Source organism: Heterodontus francisci, chromosome 19 (assembly GCF_036365525.1).
Source record: "Heterodontus francisci isolate sHetFra1 chromosome 19, sHetFra1.hap1, whole genome shotgun sequence".
Taxonomy (NCBI): domain Eukaryota; kingdom Metazoa; phylum Chordata; class Chondrichthyes; order Heterodontiformes; family Heterodontidae; genus Heterodontus; species Heterodontus francisci.
The window spans coordinates 45,200,149-45,226,442 of record NC_090389.1 but is presented as its reverse complement, the minus strand read 5'-3'; the positions used below and the strand labels follow the sequence as shown (position 1 = coordinate 45,226,442).

At 42.3% G+C, this 26,294-nt stretch overlaps 1 protein-coding gene across 3 annotated transcripts in view; it reads left to right on the top strand.

The window, feature by feature from the left end:
* Positions 1-16,719, top strand: part of kbtbd8 (kelch repeat and BTB (POZ) domain containing 8) — a 32,590-nt gene extending 15,871 nt beyond the window's left edge. Inside the window, exons 1-4 of one of the 3 annotated variants that reach the window (XM_068051566.1) lie at positions 4,525-4,600; positions 5,718-5,925; positions 7,146-8,263; positions 11,574-16,719. In XM_068051566.1, the coding sequence (XP_067907667.1) occupies positions 5,777-5,925; positions 7,146-8,263; positions 11,574-12,037 (1,731 nt within the window). In that variant the 5' untranslated portion in view covers positions 4,525-4,600; positions 5,718-5,776 and the 3' untranslated portion in view covers positions 12,038-16,719. Of the gene's footprint in view, positions 1-4,524; positions 4,601-5,717; positions 5,926-7,145; positions 8,264-11,573 lie in introns of those variants that run through there. The other 2 variants (XM_068051567.1, XM_068051565.1) reach the window with 2 other exon arrangements.
* Positions 16,720-26,294: the final 9,575 nt, after the last annotated feature.

The window sequence follows — 26,294 nt, the reverse complement described above, 5'->3', positions numbered from 1 at the left end:
TCCACCGGCTGCTTCTCTTTTTTTCCCCCCCCCCCCCACTTCAGCTGCTCGCTCAAGACCCTCATTGCTCCCCCCACTCCCCTGGCCAAATGTGGCCCGCTCATGCCAGCCTGCTCTCCAGCTGCTCGTTCTCGCTTCTCTTCTTTGCCCCCACCCCCCAGCTGCTAGTTATAGGCAGTGCCCCTTCCCTCCTATTGGCCACTCACTCCCACATTCGATAGTTCTGCACGCGCCGCCCGAAGCAGCAAGGCGGGCTGTGAGGGGTGGTGGGGCGATGTAAGAGTTAGTGACTGAGAGGAGGGAAGTGGTGTGGTCTAGAGCTAGCGGCTGGAGGGGGAGAGTGGGGAAGCGGGGAGCGAGCAGCCGGAGAGCGGGGTGGCACACCGAAGTCTGGAGCGAGCGGTTAAGAGCATGAAGCGACGAGGCCTGGAGCGAGTTGCCGAGGGGGGAGAGCGGCTAGTGGGCAGGAGCGAGTGACCGGGATCAAGCTCCAGCCTCAAAGTCTCCCATTCAGTCGCTACCTTAGTCCTGGCAACATGTAACTGCGTGTGCGCGCAGCTTGGCGCACTCTGCTGACGTCAGCGGGCCGCTGTCTTGTCAGGAATCACTTTGTAAAAATATTTGGGTAAGCTGGAAGTGGATTTAAATTCAAACTAGGAAGTAACTTGAATTGGTCCAAAGTCAGTTGTTTTCAGTCTGGTATCCCTGACAGTCCTGTTTCCTTCCTGGCAATTTAAACAAGCAGTGATGGTGTGAATGATTTGAGTAGTAATGGATATAGTCACTATTGTAACTCTACTTCTGATTGGCCTGCTAATCCAAAGTGTGAATAAAACTTTAGCACAAGATGCTGATATATTGAGATCAAATTCTGTGATAAATGTGCAAAGTAAATGAGTGGCCTTGTTACCCATGCATTAGGAATGCTGCCAGCAAAAACCCTAGTGACTGAACGTTATTAAAACCCTCAGGTTATTGGTTATTCTGAATATCTGCTATGAAAAGGCGTGCTACCGTTGTACATGTTTAATGACTAGCTCCCTGGGACTGTAGGCATCTTTTAACTAAAGTTGGCATCAAATTATCTAGTACTATTCATGCACTTAATTTTTGGCAGCACATCTACTTTGAAAAACTACCATACTAAATGTCATTTGAACTGACTACCAGAGAGCCTTTTTATTCACCAGGAGTAGCAAGATCTAATTTGTTTGCAGCAAAATCTTAAAATCATTTTGCTCCAGGGCATCACATTGTAAATGTTTCACATGGGTGACTCCACTAAATCCAATAAGTTCATCCATGGCTGTAAACTACTCAAATCGTTTGCCGTATTTAGTCTTTTTATGTCTTGCTCCTTGCATCCCCTTGCGCTTTTCATTTTTTACTTCTCTTCCATTCCCCCTTTTCCCCTCTTCCTTGCACCTTCTGACAAGGTAACACCAGGCTGACTGCTTTTTGTAGCTCAGAGACTTCCTGTTCGCTTTTTGAAAAAAAAAGCACTCGTAGCAGTTAATATCAGAAATAATTCTTACTCAACAGATGCTTTTTAAGTGGTATGAGTGCTATAAGCAGCTGATTTTACCAGCAGCAAAGAGCAATCAATGTGCTCAAGAATTGGCCATAAGTATTGGCAATATCAGTGCTTTGGTATCAAAAGATAATGGGCTGCATTTTAAGAGTACGCTTCCGAAGTAGGCGGCAGATGTTTAAAAAAAAAAAAAAATGCGCATGGCCCACATGGGCACCAGATCACGGAGCTGCCGCGATTTCAAATGCGGCGGCTCATTTGCATAGCCATGGCGCCTGCCCCCCGCGATGACGTGGAGGGAGCGGCTGAGCAGTCACCGGCAATGACGTCCGGCACCAATGCACAGACACCATTTTTAAAGGGCTTACAGCCCTTAATGGAGATTTAAAAATGCAAGGGCCAAGTCAGTTGAATTACCAACAGGCAGAAATAAATTACCTTTAAATTCATTTTCCCACCACCCCCCAATGGCATCTCAAAATATTCCTGCCCTCCTCTTTCCCCGCCCCCCGCCCCCCCCCCCCCCCCAGGCAGGTGACGCACCATGTTGCCCCAAACAGGGATTCAAAGGCGTAGCATTGTCAGCTGTCCAAATGAAGATTGGTGCAGCGATTGAGGAGGCGATGGACCCTCATTAAATTAGGTATGTAAATTAGTTTACATATTGAAATGGGGGGTCGCTTTGGCAGGTGGCGGGGTGGCTGCCACAAGGCCTTGCTGCCAAGATTGGCACGGGGCCTGCCAGTGGCGGGCCTCACTGCACCGATCTTCATTGCCCCCACCCCCCAACGTTCCCGATGTTGGAAGGGCTTTAAAATTCAGCCCAATGTGAGGGAAAACAGGTGGCCACTGCTGTCTTACTCCATCCTTCCACATTGCTGCTATATGGGTATTCTCCTCTCCCATTCTGCACCTCCAACTCTGTCTGAACTCGGCTGTGTTTGAATTCCCAAGGCTTTAGGCTTAGGGCAATTGTTCTGTTTTGTTGCTGGTGGATTTAGACTTCGCTTCTCCCTCTATCATTCTGGCCTAACGGCAGAGGAAACACAAGTTTGCATGTCCAATCCTGATCATTCTGCTTGCTTTCTTGACTTTTCTCTCATAAAGAGTGCTTATTACAAAATATGAGGGCCGACAACTGGTCAATCTCATTCTGCTTTGCTCAATTCTAAAGTTTGATTTTGAAATGTCTTTTATGAAAATAAAATTGCTCCTAGCTTTCATGTAATGTTTCTAATGGAATTATACAGATACATATAACCTCTCCCAATGATGAAATTCAATAACTTGTGTAGTTGCTGTTGAAAGTTTAAATCTCTCCCTTCACCATCATGGAAAGAAGTAGAGGAGAGTTAGAAATAAAGAACTTGTGAAAGGGTTAAGGGAGACTTGTGCAAGTTGAGAAGGTTTAAAGCCAGAGTGCAGTTACCTGGCAAGATGGATTTAGAAGCATGTTATTGAGGGCAGGGACATAACAACTGAAAGTTTGTCCTCCAGTGACTGAGCAGAATTGGAAAACTAGGATCAATCTAGAATCTGGAGCTCAGGATTTGGGTTGAAATGTACATCTGGTGAAGGTTTCAACTTTGCTCCACTATTGATCCTCTCTGTGCCAGATGAATGTAGGTTGGAGTTTGGCATCAGTGCCTGAACCAGACTGATACCGGTGCAGTATTGAGGGAATAGTGCATTGCCAGTGGAGATGTTAAATTTAGGGCCTGGCGGGGTGGGTGTCAGGTGTACAAAGGTGTTCTCCCTTGTTCTAGTCTACATTCCTCCATAACCGTTTTGCATTTACTGATCTCTTATTGATATCTGTAGGACCTTGCTGTGTACAAAATAGTTGCTGTAAGTCTCTGCATTTCAAAGTAATTTATTGCATGTAAAGCTCTTCTACGATGTCTTGATGTAATGTGCTATATAAATGCAAATACCTTTCCTTCGCAGTTAGTGGATCCAGGATGCGAGATTAATTCAGTAATAAAATCCCTTTTCCATTTTACTTTGGTGCTGCAATATTTTTGGGCCACAATTTGAGTGAAATATGAATTGTAAATAAGTAATTTTGAGCATATTACTGTAGACTGAACTTATTTTTGGACTTTGCTAGTTATTTCTTGTGTTCAGCTTCAAAGACCACTCACATTAGCACGACCTCCCTCTCCTACAAGGAAAGGGTGACTTCAAATGCACAATATCTGGAGTCATTGCTAAAAATTAAACAAAAAAACCCTTAAATTAAAAAAAAACTACTTGTACATCAAACAAAGCAGATTCTAGATTTAATGTGACTCTTTGTAAGTACCATATTTATAAATTAAACTTAATGCAGGAGTAGTGTCAGTATGGTAGAGCTATCTTAATGTTTGTGAATTCTGTACTTAGTGGCCCAGATCTTGTGGACCCAGTAGTGGCGAATGCTCAGATGTTTACTGCTATTGAGGACTGCAAAGGCACCACAACTTCCAGCGGTCGCACTAGCGTCAAAAAACGGAAGTTGCAATGTGCCTCAATGGGTTCTGGCAGAGCGCACGCTGATGGTCCCCCCCACCACCCTCCAGTCCTGCAACCCCACCACCCGCTTCCACACCCCCAGCTCCTCAGTCCTGCCATTGTCGGAAACAGCACTTGATGGAGGGGGAAAGCGCTGATGGTTTTGCAGTGTTTTTCTCCCTCCAAGTGTTGTTTCCAATATTGGTGGAACTGAGGAGCCAGTGGGGGTTGGGGGATGGTAAGGAGTTTGCTGGGGAGTGGGAGTGGTGGGGGGTGGGTGGGGAAGAGGAGCTGGGTGGCGTTAATATCTGAGGGTCAGATCCCAGCAAACTTTTAAAACTGTTAAAATATGTTTAACACCTTTATAAAGTTTTAAAGTGCCCTAATTGTTTTAAAATATTAAAAATCATTAACAAAAATTTACCTGTCACTGAGCTGAACACAGACTTCGAGGGACATGTCGTCAGCGCATGGCTTCACCGGCAGCATGCTGTGCTGGAAGCCCATGCTGCTTGACCTGATGATAAGTCCTGCTGCAGGAAGAAGAGGAAGGTTTGCCTGCAAACCACAAACCAGGTAAGTTTGTGCTTTTCCCTTTGTGCAGTCAGCGGCGTACACCACAGTTTCGCCCCTGACTGGAAGATCCAGTCAGTATGACACAAGATGGAGTGTACATCTACCACAACTGTACAATGTGGGTTTTGTCACTAAAGCACCCTGCAATGTAGTACTCCATTGCTGTAAAGATGTGCATGAATCCCTTTCACCTCCCACTGGTGATATAGAACAAAGAACAAAGAAAATTACAGCACAGGAACAGGCCCTTCGGCCCTCCAAGCCTGCGCCGATCCAGATCCTCTATCTAAACATGACGCCTATTTTCTAAGGGTCTGTATCTCTTTACTTCCTGCCCATTCATGGATCTGTCTAGATACATCTTAAAAGACGCTATCGTGCCCGCGTCTACCACCTCCGCTGGCAACGCGTTCCAGGCACCCACCACCCTCTGCATAAAGAACTTTCCACGCATATCGCCCCTAAACATTTCCCCTTTCACTTTGAACTTGTGACCCCTAGTAATTGAATCCCCCACTCTGGGGAAAAAGCTTCTTGCTATCCAACCTGTCTATACCTCTCATGTCACACTGGTAGCCCTATCCTAGTGATCACTAAGAATTGTTCGTAGTTTTTGAGTGCTGATCTGCATCAATGAGGAGCTAGGTTGAGACTAACTAAACTTTATTTTACTTGGGCTGAACATTTCCCCTCTGCTGTCGGTCTTGTCTGTCTGGAATTGGGTTTGATTTTATGTCCTAAGACTGGGGAAATGTTCCAATCCCTGTATGTCACGTCGTGTTCTCAAGGTGCTGATATTGGTACTGTTGGAATAAAAATGCCCGATATAGACATGAAGCAAGCCCCCTTTATTTTAAAAAAAAAGGGTTCATATTTCAGGTAGACTCCCCAGAGGTGAGATACTTATGACAGACTAACCTTTGAAATTAGTCTTCTCTTGTTAGCCAAATGTGATATTGGCGATGTGTATCAAATTGCGATCACTTAATATTTTGAACTATATTTTGTTTCCTTTCAGGTCTAAAGTAAGTTGTATGTGTGAATATATTTATATGACTCTTGGATTTTTTTTTGTCTGATGTAAACAATGAATGCTAGTATCCTATTGTTTTCACAGAATTGAATCAATTTTTGCTGGGACACAATGGAGTTTCAAGTACAAGCCAGACTATCGGGATGGACCCTACACATGCATGTAGCATTCTGCAGCAGCTTAAATGTATGTACGATGAGCAGCAGCTGACAGACATTGCGGTGGAGGTAGATCATGGAAAAACGTTTTCCTGTCACCGAAATGTACTCGCTGCAATTAGTCCTTACTTTAGGTATGCTTTTGCTGTTTTGGTAGCTCGTCACATAATATTACAAACCAGCTTACGGCATATCAAAGTGGTGGGAATGAAGGCAATAGATGTGAACTGAAACAACCATTTTTTTTCTTTGATTCTACTAAATTGTGAAGGAATAAAAGCAAAATACTGCAGATGCTGGAAATCTGAAATAAAAACAAGAAATGCTAAAAATACTCAGCAGTTTTGGCAGCATCTGTGGAAAGAAAAACAGAGTTAACGTTTCACCTGAAATGTTAACTCTGCTTCTCTCTCCACAGATGCTGCCAGACCTGCTGAGTATTTCCAGCATTTCTTGTTTTTATTTAAGTTGTGAAGGATTTGAAGTTCTAGTCCTTTTATTGCAAGACCATTTTGGAACTAATCATCCATGTGCAAATGACATGGAATTGAATGAATAGCCTAATTTCTGTTTTAAGGAAATCCCAGATGGTATTTAAGGTAACCGTTATAAGGGACTAGACTTCAGAACATAATTCCAGAGCTTCATTATAGCCTTATGTCAGTAAGCCACAGTAAAATAAGTTAAATTGTTTTTCATAGTTTGCTCTTTAAAAGAATTTATTTTCTGTAGGAAAGAATGGCAAGTTCAGCAGAGAGCTGATTTATTGGGATTAAATCTATGAAAAGCTATTTCTTCAATCCTTTTTGGATTATAGCAGTTATTCATAATTGTGTTTAATTTTTCAGTTTGCTCCATGTTGAGATGTGGTTTCTCAAAGCTTTTCAGTTAAATAGTTAGTGTTGGAGAATTCAGAAAATTCAATTTATCAATTGGTAGCCTAATTTAGAGGAAATGCTAGGAGTTCAAATCCGATTCAAGGGCATGAATGTATGATTTAGGCTGATGCCCCAGAGCAGTATCGGGGGAGATGTCTTTCAGATGAGATTTTCGAGGTGTCAGCTGTTTGTTCCAATAGTTCAAAAACATTCAAGATCAATGGGTCTATTCATATAATTAGGCCTTCCCGATTCCCTAGCCAACAACCCTGCAACCAATATAATCAAAAACAAATGGATCAGTCATTCATCCCATTGATGTTTGTAATTTCTTGTATAAAAATAACTCCCGTTTGCCCATACCCTGTGAAATAACTAAATGTATGCTAACAAGCTTTTGTGATGCGTTACTATATGGATGACATTTTTTAAATTCCAAAATGGGTTGAATTCATTTAAGCTTTTTTATTTCATAGGTCTATGTTCACAAGTGGCCTTACAGAAAGTACACAAAAAAAGGTGCGAATTGTAGGAGTGGAAGATGATGCAATGCGGCTTGTGTTGGACTATGCATATACATCCAGAGTATCGCTGACGGAGGTCAATGTGCAGGCTCTTTTCACAGCTGCTAGTCTCTTCCAGATTCCATCCTTGCAGGACCAGTGCGCCCAGTATATGATCAGCCGACTGGATCCACAGAACTCCATTGGGGTTTTCATGTTTGCTGATGCTTATGGGCACCAGGAATTGAAGGAGAAATCACAAGATTATATTAGAAAGAAAATCTTGTGTGTTGCCAAAGAGCAGGAGTTCCTCCAGTTGACTAAAGACCAGCTCACAAGCATTTTAAACAGTGATGACCTAAATGTGGAAAAGGAAGAGTGTGTTTATGAAAGCATAATTCAGTGGCTTGAGCATAACAGAGACAAAAGGGAGCCACATCTTGCAGACATTTTTGCCAAATGTATACGTGTACCTCTGATGGAAACAACCTTTTTACAGAACATCCCTTGCACTTTTGCACAGGCTATGGCTAGAAACTCCTCCGAAGATGGAAACAATGAAGGGGCTGATGGCTGTAGGCCAAGGCTTGGTATGACTGCTTCACAGATGATTATCTGCTTTGAGGCTGCCAACAAACACTCAGGAAAGAAACAAACTGTGCCTTGTTTAGATACTGTCACCGGAGAAGTCTTCAAATTATGCAAGCCTCCCAATGATTTAAGGGAGGTGGGAATCCTGGTGTCACCTGATAATGACATTTATATTGCAGGAGGTTACAGGCCAAGTAACAGTGATGTATCTATAGATCATAAAGCAGAGAGTGATTTCTGGATGCATGACCATGCCACAAACAGGTGGTTGCCCAGAGCTCCATTGCTGAGGGCACGAATAGGGTGTAAACTAGTTTATTGCTGTAGCAAAATTTATGCAATTGGAGGTCGGGTATACGAAGGTGATGGACGGAATGCACTAAAATCAGTGGAGTGCTATGATGCCAGGGACAATTGCTGGATAGCTGTCTGTCCGATGCCTGTTGCTATGGAGTTTCATGCTGCTGTGGAGTATCAGGATAATATCTATGTGTTACAAGGTAAGGGTGTGGATGCCCAGTGTACTCATTATTGTATTGCATTAAATTTCACCATTTGGTTTGCAAAGATCTGACAATTATCACGCAGTTCAAATTAAAAGCAGCTTGAATAAGATTAAATCTGAATCTTAATATAGCTGTACAAATGTAGTGATAATTGGGGGTACGGTAGCATAGTGGTTATGTTACTGGAAAGTAATCCATAGGCCTGTACTAAGGATCCGGAGACATGCATTTAAATCCCTTTCCTTCCCTTCTCCCTTCCTCCCACCCTATTTTAACTCATGTTTTTTCCCTCAATTTCTCTGATGCATGTCAGTATTCCTTGAGCTAAGAGGCTGGCTAAGTGACCCATTCTCTGCTGCTGTCAGGCAATAGGTTGTATCGGAATGAGAATGGCTCCCCCCCCCCCCCCCCCATCTCCAAGCAGAGGATACTGAGTCTAGCATTTCTTAGTGAAGTAAGGATAACTGAAGGGATATGTTACAAGGCTGTGACCAATTAAAAGGTTCAGATGGAATAGTGAAAACAAAATGATAATGTTATCTGCTCTGTGCTGAAGTGTATGTTATGGTACGGTTTTATTCTGTTAAAGTTATGTTTGTGATACCTAGCGGATGGTAATGGAAAGTTGGCTCCTTTCATCAATTTTTTTTTGTACTGATACATTGTGATGCATTGTGTTGTTCTAGTGCATAGAGTGCTACTGTGCCACCAACCTGCTTTCAAGTAATGGGTAACTTGTTTTGGTGACCTATAAAAGGTTAATTCATTAGTGTTTTGCTTGAACTGATCATCTTGATCACCGGTATGATGACATCCTGGCAGGAGACCACATTCAAAAATTGGATTTATCCTATCTATCATTTTGAGGCTTATTTGATGATGACTGCCCTTGCCAATACCGTACCACTTTGGTTTGGCATTCATTTTTCTGATCACACCTTTTGAAGCACCTTGCATGGTTTTTGTGTAATTTTTTTTATTCAATTGATGTGGCGTCACTGGCAAGGCCAGAATATATTGCCCATTCCTAATTGCCCTTGAGAAGGTGGTGGTGGTGGTGGTGAGCCACCTTTTTGAACTGCTGCAATCCGTGTGGTGAAGGTATGCCCACAGTACTTTTAGGTAGGGAGTTCCAGAATTTTGACCCAGCAACTGTGAAGAATGATATATTTCCAGGTCAGGATGGTGTGTGACTTAGACGGGAACTTGTAGTTAGTGGTTTCCCATATGGCAAGTCGCAACTTAAATGCTAGTTTTGTATCCAAACATCTTTATTTTTAATTCTAAATGATCTTTTTAAAGCACTATTTTCCCTCTACTACATAATGGGTAATAGATTTTTAGTGCAGGGGCAGTTAGGAATTTGGTTGCAGAAGCTCAAATACTGATATCACAATTGGTTATGCAAAAGAAGCATTAACTTTTAAACTATTCTTTTTCCTGCAATTCATCTTTCACTTGGAAGTTAACAAAATTGAGTAAACAGAATAGCTAATTGTCATCGAAACCAGAATGTTGAAAATAAAAGCATGACCATATGACAATGGGTGGGGTGACGCACATCCCTTTGCTGCTTCTGATATATAGTTGTGCATTTTCAGCTTATTTATTTTACCTTTAACACTTCAAAAAATTAACTGTACTTCTCTTGCTTCAAGCTGCAGAATATCTTCTATGCCTTTTGTTTTGTATTGGAATTTGAAAATTATTTACAGTATAGTTTCTGAAGAAAATCACTGGTTAAATAATATCTGTTTAATTGGAATGGTTTTATGTCCTCGTCACAGCATGAGTGCCAAAAATAAATCTCCATGCAGTGTACGAGTTGGCAGTATATATTTTAAGCATGGGTCTGGACTGTCTAGATGGAACTTAGCCAGTCATCAGTGGTTTTGTGTGCATTGGGTTTTGCAGCTTAATACATTTTTCTTTGGTATGTTGCACATCTTTGCAATATTTTTAAAACTAGCTAACAGGGAACAGACTGAACCACCAAGAATTTTCTGCAAACATTGAGTATGCTAGCAGGTTATAATGCTAAAATATTGTCACCTGTGCCATTATACATACCATAGGGAATCATTCTATTAACATTCTGACAATGGTGTCCCATTAAATAGCACTTGTTTCAGCTTTTTATCTATTACTTGATTATGAAGTAGGACAATCTAAGTTCTAATGGTGTAATCTTGATGTACTTTTATGCTTGTGTAATGTGTACTCGAGTTGGAGACTACCATATGTATTTGTGCAATTTAAATTGTCTTAACCATCAGTGGGAAGCTGGTCATTAATGTTGCATGAATGTCAATGTTGACCAACCTTGTGTGCAAATGCGCCCCTCCCATTGCTATGATCCTGAAATTAAAAATGAAAATTGAGTGTGGCATAAAAAATGTATTGGCCTAGTAAGGGGTTGTGATAGAGAATTTAAATGAAATGTAGAATACCAAAGGTTAAATGCATATTCCAGGGGTCTGCGACCTGTGGCTCCAAAGATGCATGCAGCTCATTAAGGATTTTCACAGCTCCCAACCTTGATTGATTGAATCTGTTTTGATGATAATTAAATGACTTGTTTTGTTTTTTGTTAAAATTTTATTAAGATTGTACCTGTGAGAAAGTATTCAATTACCAACTTTTTTGTAACACAATTTCAACAACGTTTTAAAGGTTATTATATTAGAGTTTTGTTTTTCATTATTGACATTTGAGTAACAGCGTTGCAGTTCATTTTTGACTACATTTTAAAAATGGCTCTTGTTATTAAAGTTGCTGACCCCAGGCCTAGTCATTTTTCACCATCACGGTGAGGTGCTTTTGTTTTTTTTTTAACTACACATCCCCCGCCACCCCCCCCCCCCCCCCCGCCAAGATGGAACAGTTGAGCTTCTCCTTTGCATTTTGTCATATAAAGGATGAATCAAGTTGGTGAACTACAAAAAAATTATCCATGTGTGGAATAATTTGAGTTGCAAGGTTTATATCACTACCTCCTCTGATATGCATCAACTGGGACTAGATAGGTGATCAGTTCCCACACCTTGTCAAGTGGTCTGAGCTAGGGGTATGAGGAAATGTCTAGGGATGTCCTAGTCCCACAGTGATGTGGTTGAAATCGAGAGTTCAGCACTATAACAATTATGTGTGAACTCATCCGTCACTGTGGTGCAGTTGGTCGGTGGTCCAATGCATACGATGAGCTCTATGGGTAGTGAACTAATTATTTTTTAACATCTAGGTTAATGAATTTGATAACAGAACTCCAGCTTCAAAGTCTAAATTGCCTATTTCCTTTGTTTAGGTGAATTTTTCCTGTGCTACAACCCTCATAAAGACTACTGGGGCTGTTTGACCCCAATGAATGTGCCTAGATCCCAGGGGCTGTCAGCTGTCTGCAAAGGTTCTATCTACTATGTAGCTGGAATTTGTAAAGCACATCAACGAATACTTACAGTAGAGACCTATGACATCCAACTTAATAAATGGGTGCGGAAGAAGGACCTTCCACTGGATCAGTCCACAAATCCCTACATTAAACTCTTCTTGCTCCTTAACAAACTGCACCTTTTTGTGCGAGCTACGCAAGTGGTAGTGGAGGAACATGTTTTTCGGACAAGCCGCAAGAACTCTTTGTACCAATATGATGAAGAATCTGATCAGTGGAAGAAAGTGTATGAGTCACCAGACAAGCTATGGGACCTTGGCCGCCATTTTGAATGTGTTGTTGCCAAACTTTATCCCCAATGTCTTCAGAAAGTGTTTTGATTTTCTTCTGGCAACTTGCATGAATTAATGGTGTGACATGGGCTAACAGTATTTTGTGTAATCAAAATGGCTGTTTTAAAAGCACTAATGAAACCGGATAGGTGCTTTTGAAAGTAGCAGTGTTTTTTGAACTTGTTCAGAAGTTTAGTTTTATAATCAAATTTTACTAACTTTTCACTGGTGCTGGGGAATATAAAAGTGCAATTACTTACATGGATTATAGCTTATTATTTTTAACCAGCTCATTCAATGGCATTTCTTGAATTATATAGCAGTTGTCCATTGCCTGGCAATCTTAAAACTATGCAGACTAGTAGACAAAATTCAGCTTGGCACTAAGAAGTTGCTTTGCCCAATGGTATGGAAAAACTAAAGCCTTTAATAAGACATACGGGTATAAATTTGTTCAAAATTAATAGCATCTGTATTTTTAAGTGTCTGTATTTGAGAATTGACCATTTTACATTTAGTTACCTGACTCAAATGTGAAGGTATTTTGATGGCTAGATCTTAATGGGAAGCAAGTGAATTGAAAGGTTTCTATATGACCTAGAATAACCAGTGATGTAACAATTGAAATGTTATACTGGGATCAAGCCTTGGAATTAGTACAAACTGTATAGAATAGCAGGTATGTAAAATTATTTCACACTGTCCCTTCATTGCTTAAAAACCTGAGTAAATCTTTCACAGCTGTGCAGATAAAACTGAAAGACTGAAAATATGTAATTAACGAGTGACAAGCCTTTGCCAGATAATGAAATGGATATAACAACTACTTGGTGCATCTACCTACTGTGATAACAGGGTATATAGTTTGAGTGGAGCAGACTGCGGTGGAGGGGGTGGGAGGTGGGGGTAAAAGACATTGATGTATCCACTTTGCAAACTAAATCTTTTGGCAAGAAATGGCTTCAAGTATTGTGGTCAGTTCTTGGTGCTGCAGTAAAACCAGAACTTTACCAATCAACTTAATTTCGTGGGGCAGCATTCAATGTCTCCTTCACTTAATTTTAAACAGACTGGAATTGCAGTGGTGAGTCTGGCATTTTGTAACTTGAGAATGAAGTGGATAATGTGTTGTGAATTTTTCCCTCTTGAATACGCCTCTAACTACTACAGAAGCTGAAAACTATGATTGCCTTTCTTCTATGGAGCAGTGTTATTTTTGTGCATTTTGCATGAAGTAAATCTTATTTTCATATCCACTGTATACTTACCTTTTTTGAATATGCAGCATAATCCACCTAAGGTGTGAATTGGCACAGATGAAATCCATCCATATCTCTGACTGATTTCACATGAGCACAATTTTCCTAACTCTGTAACTTAAAGTATTGATTGCCCTATTTTAATTATCATCTACATACTGCTCATTAATGCAGATATGCATATCACGCATGGATTTTTAATTTAAAAATATCCTTGTCTTGCCAAGTACAGCTAAAGCAAACTAACCTACCCAAAATATTTCCAAATACTAACTGTTCTGATGAGCTGTTCGTATAAGTATGTCACTTATTAAAGCTGCATTTCCTTTTATGTTTTTAAAATTGCTAAAAATAACTCTTACCTTGTATAGCCTAAAACCATGTCCTGTGCACCTGTAACAGATATTTTATGTGCTACACCAAGTTGGCAAGCTGTTTAAAATTGAATGGAAATAACAAACGTGCTACCTAATGCAGCAAATAGTTTGCATGCACTAGATGGCACTAAATCATCTTGCTCTGCATTAACATGCACAACCTTCCCAGGAAAAAGTTATACAAGCAGTAAAATTACATCTGGGGAATTGGTATCTACAGATGGATGGAAGTACCACACTAGCTTGTGGTCAATTCCATCCTTGCCCATCAGCAAGCAGTAACTTTAGTTGAGCAAGTCAATCCTAATTCCTTCCAAGTTTTTACATTTCCTCTTTAAATAATTTGAGGTCAACGGCACTGATTTGAACTATCCTAGTCTGCAACCTGTAGAATTGATTGCGTTCTACATCTTGTATAATTATTAAATAAAATTACAGTGAAACAATAGTATATTGGACACCTTGGCAGAACGTTTTAGTGAATTAAAACCTAATGATTGTATAAATTGCAACATTCAATCCTTGAAAGTGTCTTTGCATTTCATTCAAGGTGAAGATAAATTTAAAATTCCTAATGTCCATAACAATGCCAGAATCATCTCGTTGAAAAATTACCTAAAATGGAATGATGGTCTGAGAACCAGATAAGTCAATGTAATCTAAGCAGAGCTAGTCAATCAAACTGTCAGTGAATAATTAAATCCCTATATTGATGGATATCTAGTAGTTCCACCCCACTCCAGTCTTGGCATGAAAATAATTTCATAACTTTGCATTGTATTTTTTCAACCAGTTGAGCAGTGCACATCACTGATTCTGTGCATGGTGTTCACCACACTTGTAAGTAGTTCAACAATGCAGTCAGTTGTAATTAGATGGGTTTTAACTGTTAACTCAGGAGCTGGGCATCTTCAGTGAGTATTGCTTCTGGAAATAGATGTATGAGGAGTATGGTTGTTGCCTTTAGGGACTGGGTGGTGCAGTGGGTTTGCTTACACTCTTATGAACCTGAACTCTAGTTGACACTGATGGGAGCGTTCTTTGGCTATCAAGGTACTACAGGCAATGACTGTGGGAACCTGGTCAGTGTCCAGAGCTACCCACAAATTAGACAGATTCAGACCTTTTTAGAAAAAAGTGCCCTAGCTACATAGGGAATACTCTTCTGAATACCCAATTAGACTGCAATTTGAGGTCAGAGGCTCCATATGAGTGCTATAGGTAAACTGGAGATGGCTGACACTGGAATTTCAAATGGCTACATGTTCCATCTCCAACAGAAACCCTTGTCTTTAACTTGTTGCTCCATTCATTAAAAGATGTCACTAAATTATTGTGCTCTGCATTAGCATGCAAAATTTCCCAGGAAATAAATTGAGTTATACAAACAGCAAAATTGCATCTGTAGGGAGCTGCTATCTACAACTGGATGCAAGTATCACTGCCTTTTGATCCCAATTCCATCCTTGCCTAGGGATTTTTTTTCTTGTGACTTTCCTGTATCTGGCGTCTTACAGCTTTGAATTCCAGAGCTCCATCCTACCTTGGGCTTGCCACAGTTTCTTGTGGCAAAATGCAAAATCTCCGAAGCCCTGCAATTGTGTAGTAGTACATGTGGCAATATTCTGTTGAACATCCACAGTCGATACCAGTTATATTAACTAGCATTTAGAAACTCTGAAGCATACATTACCTCAAGTGAACTGGTAAGTAAGCCACTAGCTAATAAGTAAACTTGATCTTTCACTTTCAGTTGTTGCTTCAAACTAATACACAGCCCCAACTATAGCACATGATTAGTTGCCATGTAGGTAGTCTTTATTTACCAGATGATGCATCTTGAATAGGTGTAATGCCTTTGTTCTAGCTGGTATTGCACATTTTCCAATTTAACAATTTTATATACTTCCAAAATATCTCCGTGTTTTTTTTTGTCCTATAAATGCTTGAAGTTATTAAAACCTCTTTGAAGGGGGAGTTCTGCCCTGAAACTTGACTTGTGTTTTACCCACACCTTAATAGAAATGGAGGAAATCTGAAATAAACATTCAAAAGGTACTGCCTGGAAAAATGTTAATATGGCAGCTATGTCTTATGAAATCAAAATGGCAAAACGTAAGTTTTCCTTCAATGCTGAATGTGGGAGTATACTGAATGTTATGTATTAAATTAGGTTAAAAGCAATAATGAAGTTCCAGAAAACAGTTTATGGGCAGTAACATTTTAGGTGTGGCATTGTTTTACAAAAGTTGGTGATACCAACTTGACAGTTGTTTGCAACACTGGTTAGTTACAGCAGTGCACCACAAAGAAATCCCCTAATAGTTCAAAATGATTTACTTTTTAGTTCATTGAATTTTCATTGAAGTACTTTAGCTCCAATCTTTGTATTTTTAACCACTGTACAACTCTGTAACTGCAAACTTTTTGAAGCACCTTTCCAGCTATAGTGTTACATTAAGTAGTGTAAGAAGCTGTACTATGGAAGAGTGTAATGTTTAATTTTCAGAAATCCTGTCATTTTCTTTATTAGACAACATTGCTGCTGTTTAGGACAATCTTTTTATTTATAGAGGATTGATTGACTTTTGGAAAAATTTGAATTGGCCTGAAAAAGTAAATATATAAAATAGAATTGGTTTAGCAAACAAGTCCTCATTGCACCATGTGATATTCAAACCATCTGACTTGCATTGTACAAATACAAAAGCTGGTTTCTGATTTGTGAAGTTGAATCTGCATTTTTGTAAAAGAATTTGTAGCATTTAGATATATTTGCACTGTAGATTTGCTGAATTATTTGTTCTTTGCTTCAGCTATCGAAGCTGCTCATTCCATTGTGTGCAAAGACTTGGCTATAGTTAACATTTTTGATGTGACTTTAAATGTATGTTCAGTTTTATATGTAATCACTTGAATCTTTTGAGAAATGTAAAAAGACATCTAGCTGTACTTGCACATGATTTGAATTGAATGCTTCAGAATTGGTGTTCAGATGGGTTAAGCTGGTTTACTTGATATGTGATGTAGTTTAAAAGTACTGTGTGACTTGTAACAAAATGAAACTATATTCTTGAAATAAACTGATTAAAAGATGGATGGTTGACCTTTCCTGAATTCTGTAAACAGTAATTATTTTGATTGGCTATTCCTTTCCTATTTTACATCTTCCCCACACCCCACACAGTAAGTCCAATGGATATAGTTGGGAACATGACACTCCGACCAGCACCTTTTTAGGAGCACTGTCTGATTTCCTTATGGAATGTTTAAAGGGCATTTTACCAGCATCTACTGCAAAAGTAGTTTGCCTAATATCTTAGTTTCAAGCTTTAGATAATTATGGTGTTTGCCATTAAGTACAGTATAAGCTTGTGGCTTTTCTGCTCGAGGGATCATTATTTGCTGGTGAATAAATTGTAAAGTGACGTCTAGCCGTACTTCAACATTGAGTTGAATGACTAAATGTCTTGAGGAAATCACAGGTTAATATCCTGCAGAAGGCTTTTTAAAAAGTTAATTAGATTACATAAATAGTCCCAACTACTGGCTGTTGCTGAGTTTACTTTGGCATTGCCACCAAGGAATGTACCTTTGGTGCTTCTCTTTGATATGAATGACTTGTCCAGTGGTATTAGAAATTGCAACTTTGGTACCAAGCAATGTACTGCCTTAATCTTTAGTGAAGGGCAAACTGTTTGATGTGGTAAACAGCAAGGATGCCTCACCATCGCTTGTGACCTTTAGATTTGTTTCTTGGCCAAGTCCGGGGTGGAGAAATTGACCATTTGCCAAAGTAGTTTACAGCAGGGGTTCTCAACCAAGTTTTCATAAAGTTCCATGGGTTCTGCCAATATGTGAGCAAAAGTAATCCTTTATTTACCCTAACGAAATAAAATGGTCCCCATTCTCAAATTTTCACAGCTGCAGAGTGTGCATGTGGTTTAGTGAGGTCACTGGAAAGTGGACAGCGATTGGAAGTTAGCAGCACGATGGTGAAGAATGTACTTGGCGACAGCATGCGTGGGGATAGTCCTAGCAGCTCACCTGGAGACAGTAAGCCCACAATTTCCCCTGGCGTGGGGGGAGGAATTGATAATTAACTGAATGATTTGTACCTGGCCCTTCCCCAGCAGATCCGGCTTCTGCCACAGGCTCTGCCTTCCTCTGTCCATATTCTGGTTATGCTGGGGTCATTATTTAGTCATCTGCAGGCGACCACTCGAGTAACTCATGAGGCAGGAGGTGAAACCCAGCAACTCGCCATGCAGTGCCTCCATAGAAGAAGGAATTAATGTGATGTAGGTTCACAATATGACTTATCAAAGAGGTAAAAGCAAACTAACGCATCAGTATACATACTAGAAAACAACAGATCAGTCAACACCTACAGGGATGCAAACATTTCTTCAGACAGGTTGTTAGAACTCCGATAGCCAGGCGAAGAATGAGCCATACACAAACTTTTATTTACCTTTGCTCATTACATATCATGCACTTCTAATGAATAATTCAACTTTCAGCCTCATGAGTACAGTTGAGTCCCCAATTAATCTATATGTAGTTTAGTTAAGAGGCCAGTTTCTCAAGTAGGTCAGGATGCCATATCCTTATATAAGGCTTCTTTACTTTTGTTTTGGAATCAATACATTTTGGACCAGAATATTGTAAAAATTTGACCAGTTTGTTCAGAAGTCATTAATTTAGATGCAGTAGCTCTGAGTATGCCGTCTCTGGCACTTCACATGTTTTGAAGTAAGGAGACTACTGATACTTCTTGATACTTTGGGCATTGTCCGCTGGGTCTAATACAAGCAAGGTTGAGATGAAATAGAATTGCAATGTAGATAAATGTGAAGTGGTGCATTTTGGTAGAAAGAATGGGAAATAGGCGTCTAAATGGAGCAGAGCACAAAGGGAAACATCACTGAAAGTAGTGACACAGGTTAATAAGACAATTTTTAATATTTCAAGATGGCTCCTGGGCTGGAAGCTCCCGAGGAAGCTCCCTTGCTGTTCAACTCTATCCATGGCCATCTGCTCCCATCCCTAACGTTTTCTCCCCCAATCTGCCCTCTTAAACTGTTTAAATTCCCCTGGCTCTTTAAATCAGTTCATTTTAGCCCTATCTAAAAGTTAACAGTTAGTTTAGTGTATGTTACCTGGGCCCACTGCCCTCCCCCAGCCACACCTGCTCTTTGTTTTCTCAATGAAATTGATCCGGATGTAACTGACGAGAACAGCTGCCGATACTTTAATCTCCGATCCTGCTGTCTTCACAGTCCAGAGTGTCTGCAGCCACGGCATGCGGTAAGTCCATTGAGGTGAAGAAGGAGCTGCGGGACCCGAGAGAAGTCCTGTGAAAAGGTGCCCCGAACACCCAAAACATCCACGAACGGCCCCCCTCGGCCGCAACTTCAAAGCGCCCGCGGGAGATGGCTCGGAGAGCATCTGCAGCGCACTGTCGGCAATGCTGCATGCCTTTATTTAAACCACTGCAAAAAAAAAACCCTTAGCAAATGTAATCACCTCTAAGTCTGCCAAATGATGCTTCACCTCCCGAAGGACGTGGATGAGCTTTCCGGACGTCGATGGTGGGCACTGAGGAAATGGCTTATTACCTGCACCAGATTCCACCCCCCCTCCCCCCCCCTTTACCCCCCTTCCACCCCCCCCCCCCACCCCGTCCCCTTCCCTGCTCCACCCTCTCAGCTCACCCCCTCACAACCCCGTCCCAGCCCGCCCCCCCCTCGCACCATCTCCACCCCGCACCCCCTTCCCCTGCACCCCCCCCCCCACCCCCTCCCTCTACCCCTCCCCCTTGCATCCCCTCCTCCCACCAGCACCATCCTACACCTGTGTAGGGGCCCCAACAACCCCACTGCCTTGTGGGCGTCTCGGGAGAGACCAAGGCTAAGGGAGTAAACCCTAACAGAAAATCCGGAGCGGAACCCCGTAGGCGGTCATGTGTCACCTTTGGCATGTTTCCGGCAGTTCCTGCAGCCATACTGGTGCCAAACGTCGTGTCCTGCACTCCTTTGGACCCCACCAGAAAGGCCGAGAGGGGGGTTTTGACGACTGGGCAACTCTCAACCTCCATAAATTTGCCCAGGCATGCGCCATGGAGAGGTCACTCCATAGTTGCCTCACAGCGACTAAAACAACACGGAAGGCAGCAGTTACGGGTTATAAGTCCAGATAAATTGGCGTAGAAACTGGGCGCCACGGGTTGCCTTTGTCGGTGGGAGAGGTCATTGCACCTCACTGGACAGCTACCGCCCGCCTCAAACCGGGCAGCCCCCGGTCAATAAGGTTCTGTCCCGCCACAGTCTGCCTGCTTCAATGGGTGCTTGGAGCTCAGGGTCATTGCCCGAAAGGTGGACTGATACACCGCACCAAACAACATGAAAAAAGGAAAGAAGGTACCAGCCCTTCGCTTTGCAAGCTGGAACGTCAGAACTATGTGTCCTGGCCTGTCGGAAGACCTTACACAAATCAACGATTCTCGGAAGACCGCCATCATTAACAACGAGCTCAGTAGATTCAATGTGGACATTGCAGCACTTCAGGAGACTCGCCTCCCCGCGAGTGGCTCTCTAGCAGAGCAAGACTACACCTTCTTCTGGCAGGGCAGGGATCCTGAAGAACCAAGACAGCATGGAGTGGGCTTCGCCATCAGAAACTCCTTGCTCAGCATGATAGAGCCTCCCTCAAATGGCTCGGAACGCATACTGTCCATCCGACTGCTCACCACCTCTGGTCCAGTACACCTACTCAGCATCTATGCTCCAACACTCTGCTCCGCACCTGAAGCTAAAGACCAGTTCTATGAACAACTCCATAACATCATTAGCAGCATCCCCAACACCGAACACCTATTCCTGCTGGGGGACTTTAATGCCAGGGTTGGGGCCGACCATGACTCATGGCCCTCCTGCCTTGGGCGCTATGGCGTTGGAAGGATGAATGAGAACGGGCAGAGACTGCTTGAGTTGTGTACCTATCATAACCTCTGCATCACCAACTCGTTCTTTCACACTAAACCCTGTCACCAGGTTTCATGGAGGCACCCAAGATCACGTCGTTGGCACCAGCTAGACCTCATTGTCACAAGGCGAGCCGCCTTAAACAGTGTTCAAATCACACGCAGCTTCCACAGTGCGGACTGCGACACCGACCACTCCCTGGTGTGCAGCAAGGTTAGACTCAGACCAAAGAAGTTGCATCATTCCAAGCAGAAGGGCCACCCGCGCATCAACACGAGCAGAATTTCTCACCCACAGCTGTTACAAAAATTTCTAAATTCACTTGTAACAGCCCTTCAAAACACTCCCACAGGGGATGCTGAGACCAAGTGGGCCCACATCAGAGACGCCATCTATGAGTCAGCTTTGACCACCTACGGCAAAAGTGCGAAGAGAAATGCAGACTGGTTTCAATCTCATAACGAAGAGCTGGAACCTGTCATAGCCGCTAAGCGCATTGCACTTTTGAACTACAAGAAAGCCCCCAGCGATTTAACATCCGCAGCACTTAAAGCAGCCAGAAGTACTGCACAAAGAACAGCTAGGCGTTGCGCAAACGACTACTGGCAACACCTATGCAGTCATATTCAGCTGGCCTCAGACACCGGAAACATCAGAGGAATGTATGATGGCATGAAGAGAGCTCTTGGGCCAACCATCAAGAAGATCACCCCCCTCAAATCTAAATCGGGGGACATAATCACTGACCAACGCAAACAGATGGACCGCTGGGTTGAGCACTACCTAGAACTGTACTCCAGGGAGAATGCTGTCACTGAGACTGCCCTCAATGCAGCCCAGCCTCTACCAGTCATGGATGAGCTGGACATACAGCCAACCAAATCGGAACTCAGTGATGCCATTGATTCCCTAGCCAGCGGAAAAGCCCCTGGGAAGGACAGCATTACCCCTGAAATAATCAAGAGTGCCAAGCCTGCTATACTCTCAGCACTACATGAACTGCTATGCCTGTGCTGGGACGAGGGAGCAGTACCCCAGGACATGCGCGATGCCAACATCATCACCCTCTATAAAAACAAAGGTGACCGCGGTGACTGCAACAACTACCGTGGAATCTCCCTGCTCAGCATAGTGGGGAAAGTCTTTGCTCGAGTCGCTCTGAACAGGCTCCAGAAGCTGGCCGAGCGCGTCTACCCTGAGGCACAGTGTGGCTTTCGTGCAGAGAGATCGACTATTGACATGCTGTTCTCCCTTCGTCAGATACAGGAGAAATGCCGTGAACAACAGATGCCCCTCTACATTGCTTTCATTGATCTCACCAAAGCCTTTGACCTCGTCAGCAGACGTGGTCTCTTCAGACTACTAGAAAAGATCGGATGTCCACCAAAGCTACTAAGTATCATCACCTCATTCCATGACAATATGAAAGGCACAATTCAACATGGTGGCTCCTCATCAGAGCCCTTTCCTATCCTGAGTGGTGTGAAACAGGGCTGTGTTCTCGCACCCACACTTTTTGGGATTTTCTTCTCCCTGCTGCTTTCACATGCGTTCAAATCCTCTGAAGAAGGAATTTTCCTCCACACAAGATCAGGGGGCAGGTTGTTCAACCTTGCCCGTCTAAGAGCGAAGTCCAAAGTACGGAAAGTCCTCATCAGAGAACTCCTCTTTGCTGACGATGCTGCTTTAACATCTCACACTGAAGAATGCCTGCAGAGTCTCATCGACAGGTTTGCGTCTGCCTGCAATGAATTTGGCCTAACCATCAGCCTCAAGAAAACGAACATCATGGGGCAGGATGTCAGAAATGCTCCATCCATCAATATTGGCGACCACGCTCTGGAAGTGGTTCAAGAGTTCACCTACCTAGGCTCAACTATCACCAGTAACCTGTCTCTAGATGCAGAAATCAACAAGCGCATGGGTAAGGCTTCCACTGCTATGTCCAGACTGGCCAAGAGAGTGTGGGAAAATGGCGCACTGACACGGAACACAAAAGTCCGAGTGTATCAGGCCTGTGTCCTCAGTACCTTGCTCTATGGCAGCGAGGCCTGGACAACGTATGCCAGCCAAGAGCGACGTCTCAATTCATTCCATCTTCGCTGCCTTCGGAGAATACTTGGCATCAGGTGGCAGGACTATATCTCCAACACAGAAGTCCTTGAAGCGGCCAACACCCCCAGCTTATACACACTACTGAGTCAGCGGCGCTTGAGATGGCTTGGCCATGTGAGCCGCATGGAAGATGGCAGGATCCCCAAAGACACATTGTACAGCGAGCTCGCCACTGGTATCAGACCCACCGGCCGTCCATGTCTCCGTTATAAAGACGTCTGCAAACGCGACATGAAATCGTGTGACATTGATCACAAGTCGTGGGAGTCAGTTGCCAGCATTCGCCAGAGCTGGCGGGCAGCCATAAAGACAGGGCTAAATTGTGGCGAGTCGAAGAGACTTAGTAGTTGGCAGGAAAAAAGACAGAGGCGCAAGGGGAGAGCCAACTGTGCAACAGCCCCAACAAACAAATTTCTCTGCAGCACCTGTGGAAGAGCCTGTCACTCCAGAATTGGCCTTTATAGCCACTCCAGGCGCTGCTTCACAAACCACTGACCACCTCCAGGCGCGTATCCATTGTCTCTCGAGATAAGGAGGCCCAAAAGAATATAAAAGAAAGCACTGGGTTCATTTCCAGAGGGATAGAATTGAAAAGCGGAAGTTGTTAAACTTTATAGAGCCTTGGTTAGACCAAAGTACTACATTTCTCGGTCTCCATATTATAAGAGACACCGAGAAAGTGCAAGATAGGTTTTCCAGGATAATACCAGAACTGAGATGACTTATCAGGAAAAATTGAACAAGCTGGGGCTTTTTTCTCCGAGAGGAGGCTGAGGGGTGACATGATGAGACGCTCTTAAGATTATGAAAGGGTTTGGTAGGATAATCGTAGAGATGTTTCCACTTGTGGGGGAAATTAAAACTAGAGGCCAAAATATAAGATGGTTACTACTAAATCCAATAGAGAATTCAAGAGAAACATCTTTACTCACTGATTAGAATGTGGAATATGGAGATGAGGTATAGTTAACACAGAAAGCACAGATTCATTTATGGGGAAGCTAGATGAGAAAGGAAGTTATGCTGATAGGGTTAGCTGAAGAGGTGGGAGGAGGCCTGTGTGGAGTATAGACATCAACATGGACTAGTTAGGCTAAATGACCTGTTTCTGTGTTGTACCATTCTATATAATGCTAGATATTCTAGTGGAACAGCTAGTTCCTTGAATAATGGTGTCAGCAATTTAAGCATTTTAGCTACAAGAGCTAGTAGTATTTGGCATGAACCTTTTGAAGAATTGTTAACTTGTGATCAGTTACAAGAAAACTTGGAATTCTATTGCTAGACTTCAGTTGGTCCTTTAGCACTTAAGAATAAGATTGTTACTTTTCAGTAAATATTAAAAATTGAAGTATACTCCTGGTTCAGTTTTGATATTGGAATCTATTCTTGGCATCTGTGGAAGTGATATGATCTGTATTACTTGTTACGACCAGGTGAGAAAGAGGTCTAGGGTTCCCTTTCAGCTTTCACCTGGTCTTACTGCAACAGGGTTTAATTTTAAACACACTGTTTTTAGCTCCCCCTTGGTGAATCCTTGTTCACTGCTTTTCAATTATAAGGCAAAGAAACCAGCACAAACAGGCTTTCTTAGGTTTAAAGAAGAAAAGTTGAAATTTTTTAAACTTAAACTCTAATTTAGTTAATGCCTACGGATACACGAGCGCCCCATGCTAGCATGCATACACAATACCTACATTCTAATAGTGACAGCAAAGAGCAGAAGAAAAATAAAGTGGAAAAGCTTGAGGCAATATCTGAAGTGTTATTAAGGTTCTTCGAGCTCACTATAGAGTCCTTGATTGTAGGTATCTCTTGCTTTTCGTTGGGGCCCAGTATTCTTCTTAAACCTTGTTTGCTGTAGGAGACTTTTCTCTCTTGGGGTTCATGTGTCTTCAGTGGATTCAGAGGCTTGTGAGAAAGAGATGGGAGCAGACAGGAGAGATCTCAGTCCAGGAGCAAACAGCTTTCTGCCTTCAAACTCTCTGTGGCCAGTTCACAAGAAAACCCTGGAACAGTCATGTGACCAGCTGGTCTAACCAGTCCAGGCCCTTGTGGATTACATCCTCCTTAGCAGGCCCTGGAATGCGCTTCCTCACCTTTGATGTCTATTAGTAAGTAAATGTTTTTTTCCAGCCACAGCTGACCTGTTTAACAAGTCATTTCCTCACCCCAACAACAGCTAAAAATCAATGTTCATGACAAAATTCTTGCCTCATTCTTGCCTAGCATGTCATACTAGATATGATTATTGCCTGTGGCATTGCCCATGGTGGGTTCATCAATACAAGTTTTTATTGTACAAAATGGTGACTAAAGGAAACTTGCATCTATATAGAACCTTACACAGGTGCTTTATTTTTGAAGAGTAATCACTGGTCGTGTAAGGAAATGCAGCAGCCAATTTTTGCATATTAGGAATAGTGTTATAGAAAAATGTGTTTAGTGTTATGTTTTAGTGGATGGGTGACAAATTTGTCCCAGAGAGGATGATCAGATTGAGTTGCTTTGGCGTCAGCCACTTCGGACCTGGGAGGAAGTCTAAAGTTGTGTAAGAGCACCAATATAAAGGAAGGATATTTCCTTATTTTAATATGATGAACATGTATGTAAATAAAGTCAATGTTTCAAAGATTGCAAATGAAATAAAGATATTAAATTCATACTGCTATGTTTAAATGCAAATTTGCACTGATCAGAGGGGTAAGGGGTGGAACAGCTAGTGGATCCTTACAGGAAGCCTTTTAACTGCACAAAACCTAAATAATCCAATCCTTGGGAGGCTGAGGAACACAAGGCCTATATAATCTATGCTTTCTATGTCTAAACATATTGATTGTATATGAATGTTCCATTATTGATCATAAAGCAGACTTCCCCGAATGGATGTACATTTGGGTGCAATCTGACTATCAGGACCACCTGAAAAATTAAAGCCTCTACAGTCTTCAGAAGACTAATGCATCAGAGATGGATGCAAATGCAGGTATTATAGCTTCTGACTCTCAGGCAGTTTACTAGCTAAGTGTCACTCCTCCCTCAGCTGGCTTAACACATTGGAGTAAGGCAAATGAACTGCAGAAATAATTTTGCTGGGACACAGGAGTTGTGCAGTGTTAGCACTGTATAACCAATACCTCAGAGGAGCTAATTTGTCAATCATCCTTCTTATGCTGTGCCATGTTTCATTGCCTCAGAATGAAACCATCATGCATACACGCTAGAAAGCATTATTTTCTGGTGGTGGTTGCATATCACAGTCAGAAGTGTGATGGAATACTCTCCACTCGCCTGAATGGGTGCAGCTCCAACAATACTCAAGAAGCTCGACACTATCCAGGACAAAGCAGCCTGCTTGATTGGCTCCCCATCCACAAGTGGTACATTTCCTATACACCTAGTGCTCCTGGGTCTTAATTTCCTAAACCAGCTTTACAATGAGATAATTGGTAATTGGTACTACACCCACAATATGGAGATGAAAAGTGCTACCCTAGTCACTTCTGACAATGTTGTGGTGGAACATGCAAATCTAACTTTATCTTTTGCACAACTACCTCAGATTTGA